Source organism: Pteropus vampyrus, unplaced genomic scaffold, assembly GCF_000151845.1.
Source record: "Pteropus vampyrus isolate Shadow unplaced genomic scaffold, Pvam_2.0 Scaffold1000005727, whole genome shotgun sequence".
NCBI lineage: Eukaryota > Metazoa > Chordata > Mammalia > Chiroptera > Pteropodidae > Pteropus > Pteropus vampyrus.
In genome coordinates, this window is record NW_011920129.1 from 1 (window position 1) to 3,498 (window position 3,498).

General features: G+C 66.4%; 1 protein-coding gene across 1 annotated transcript; it reads right to left on the minus strand.

Moving 5' to 3' along the window:
• Nucleotides 1–56: 56 nt before the first annotated feature.
• Nucleotides 57–1,940, minus strand: LOC105311657 (kinesin-like protein KIF1A; the record flags this gene model as incomplete). Its single annotated transcript, XM_023527171.1, has 3 exons — nucleotides 1,696–1,940; nucleotides 1,044–1,236; nucleotides 57–175 (listed from the first exon to the last, which is right to left on the minus strand). Coding segments are annotated over exons 1-3 (557 nt in total), but the record flags the coding sequence as incomplete, so codon positions are not given.
• Nucleotides 1,941–3,498: the final 1,558 nt, after the last annotated feature.

Below are 3,498 nucleotides of genomic sequence, written 5' to 3' on the forward strand. Positions count from 1 at the left end.
TCCGTCCCCCCTGGCGGAGACTTGGACAGCTGCTTTTTGTCCCGACGCGGCCCTACCGTATGGTCCCGGCCAGGAGATGGTTGAACGCGTACAGCCAGTCGTGCATGTCCTTGTCGCTGTTGGCCTGCTGCAGGATGCCCCGGTGCTCCGTGCACACCGCGAACGTGTTGGGCGTCTGCAAGACATCGCGCTGTGAGAGGCGGGAGGGCCAGCGCGCGGCGGCCACGGGCCAGGGAGGGCCCCTCGGGAGAGAGCAGGCACGAGGGGACGGGCAGGCAGGCCGCGGGAGCGGGCGGGGCCGGGCGGGCGGCAGGGACTCCGCGGTGTGCATGGCCCGGCTGTGCCCCCTTCCGCCCGCTCACGGCCGGGGCACCCTGCCTCCTCTTGTGCCATGGGGACACCTTGCCAGCGCTCTGTCCCTACAGGATGCATTCACCCCTCGTGGCCAAGATTCCTTCCCTAGGACCCTGGCTCAGCCGCAGTACAGATGTGTCCGCTGAGGCCTACTTATCCGGAGTTTCTCGCAAGCCTGAGCCCTCAGCATGGCGGGTATAGGTGGCAAGTTGAGTTTCCACTCCCACCCCCCACCTGGGGAATAAAAAGTCGCCTAGTGAGTACTGCAGGCGCCCGCAGGAGCAGCTCGGGCACCCGGCACAGCCGTCTGGGGTGGCTGCTCAGACAGGAGCGGAGGTGAAGCCAGAGGACGAGGGGACGGGGGTGGGGCTGCAGCCCTGGACCACCGCCCTGCTGCAGTGTGAGGATGAGGCCCCGCCCACCACAGGCGTCCCTGGGAGGGGCGGGGCCACTGGCCATCCAATGGGAGAGGGCAAATGCTTGTCCCACCCACCACCATCGGCTGTCGCAGGACCATCAGCCCCATGGGGGACAGAAACCCTGAGACACGAGGTGGGGAGGGGGACAGAGCAGCCGCCCCCAGTGCCTCTGCCCACGAGAGGCAGGACTGGATGGCCTCAGACAAGGGCCCACGGCGGGGGGACGAGGCCCTGGCCGGGGACCCGCCCGCCCCATTTCGCTGGCCGTACCTTGAGCATGGCCTGCTGGTCCTCGCTGTACTCCACCTGGGCAGTGGACAGGTTGAGCACGAACCTCTCCACGGCGTCCTTGTCACTGTTGTACATGTAGGCATAGGGCCGCCGCACCACCACGAAGCGCTTGGCCCAGCCGGCCGTGTGCGGCTCCAGGAAGTGCAGGTACCCCTTCTTGGAGACGATGGGGCTGTGGGGATGGGACACCTGCTCGCTGTGCCCTCCCAGCAGCCAGTGGCACAGGCAGCGGGGCCGCCACAGCACGGGCAGCAGCTGGCCTGCAGGAGGGACGGCCAGGGACGGCCACCTGGTGGAACCCCACCCGGGAGGCGAGACCAGAGCCAGCCAGCCCGCCTGATTCCCAGATGTGAACTGGGAAGACGCTGAGAAAGCAGAAGCTGCCCGGCCCCGCCACGCTGTGGCTCGTGACCACAGCCCATCCGTGCGGCATTCCCAGGGCCAAAGGGCCACCAGGGGCCACACTGGTAACCTGCAGCCGCGTCACCACCGCCACCCCCGGGCCTGGACCCTGGGCCCTGGCTTTGACCGCCCCTGCCCCTGCCCCAGATCAGGGCGGCCAGCCCGTCCTGTGGAGATGGCTGCTGGACGGTACTTTTGAAGAAACAGCTTGGGGCGGCGCCCCACGCACCTGACTCGAATTTCCTGGATGTCGGGAACCAGCAGGCGCTGGGGCTCTTTGTCCGCCTCCGCTCCCTGAGCAGGGGACGGCGTCTTCTTGGACTCTGCCTCTGGCGTGGGCTCTGGCTCCGGGCTGGCTGGCCGGGAGCTGGGCTGGGGGATCCTGGGAGAGCAGAGCGAAGGCACTGGAGTCCTAACCGGCGGCTCCTTGCGGGACCCAGATCCATCGCACAGTCCCACGTCAGCCAGCATCATGCCCTCGGGGCCGCTGGGGGCGCCCCTGGCGGTCTGCCCGCCGCGCCCAGTCAGAGCTCTGTGTCCCAGCTGCTTGATTCCGGACCATGCTGGACGGGTGGGGAGGGTCCCAGCTGTGCAGGACGCACCCCTCTGGCCCCGTGGCACATTCCGCCCTCCCCCCGCCACCCGTAAAGGTGGCTCCAGCAACTCTCCATCTCCCAAACTGAGCCGACATTGACACCAAGGTCTCAGGGACATGCCACGGCACATGCCACCCGCCTGGCTTGAGTGACCGGACCTGGGGGCCAGGGAGGCCTGGCTCAGGAGGACGGCTAGAGAGCTGGACGCCATCTTTTTTCCTCTTTATTTTTAAGAAGAGGATTTGAAAACACTGAGGGGTTTTAAAATCTGACGGATCGGATACACGGGGCTGGCAGTGTGTGTGAGGCCTAGCAGACGTCACACGGCCCTCGTCCATGACAGCAGCTAGTAGTTCCCTGAGTTCTTTTTTGTCACCTTCCCCCCCGTGGAGTGCTTTGCAAGCACTGCCCATCTGACCCGTTCCTGGTTTTATTCATGGCTACGTTGTAAATTTACGCTTCAAAACAAAACAGCCTCAGACAGAAGGAAGACACCGTGCTTGGATAGGAGCTGAGGGTGGGCACAGAGCAGACTCCAGGCGCGAGGCACCCCCCACCAGGCGCCACCCTGGGTGTACATGGCTGTCCCAAGTCACTCAGCCACTTGGGACCCCCTTCTCTGCACTCCGCCTGAGTCACCGGCGGGCTCACGGTGCCGGAAGCATCTCCGAGAGCCTGGAGCTCACTCACCTCAGCTCAGCGGCTCCATACCGCCCCTCCACCAGAGACGGGCAGGTGGAGGAGGGAGTGAGTGTGGCTGCCCCCAGGGGGGACATGGACGGGTCCCGCAGCAGGGTGACAGACATCTCGGAGAGCTGCGGAGGAGAGCGAGCCTGTTGTGGGGGACGGGGACACAGACCATCTCTGGGCCCTCGTGGGGACAGTCCTTCTGAACCTCTGCTGGCATTCTAACTCTCATGAACTCCCACCCCAACTGCAGGCACCCTCTGTCCAGCCTCCCGATGCCCCTGCCCTTCCTCGTGGCCGCAGGGCGAGGACCGCTCTGGGTGGGGTCGGGGATGGTGTGGCCCAGCCGACTGCGGTGTGCAGCTTGAGGGCGGTGGGGACAGGCCCTCCCTGGCGGAGGGCCCAGGTGAGGACAGAGCCGCCGGGTGTGTGGGCCGGGGCCCGATGTGGCGCCCACCTTGCTCTCACTGGCGCTGGTGCAGACGTGGCTATGCACGTACTCTCTGTTGAACGTGTGCGTGAGGAGGCGTAAGCACTGCAGAGAGCAAGCGCGTGGTCAGCACCTCTGGGAGCAGACGGCCCAGGGGCCGGCACCTCCGCCCCTCCCCCCGGGACACCCCCCAGGGCAGGCTGCGGCCTGGGCGGGAGGTGGGCTGGGGAGCACGGTGTTCCCCAGGGCCAAAGGGCCTCATCACCAGGGGGGCCATTTCTGGAGTGGGGGAGGTGAATTCCCACCTATGTGGCGCACT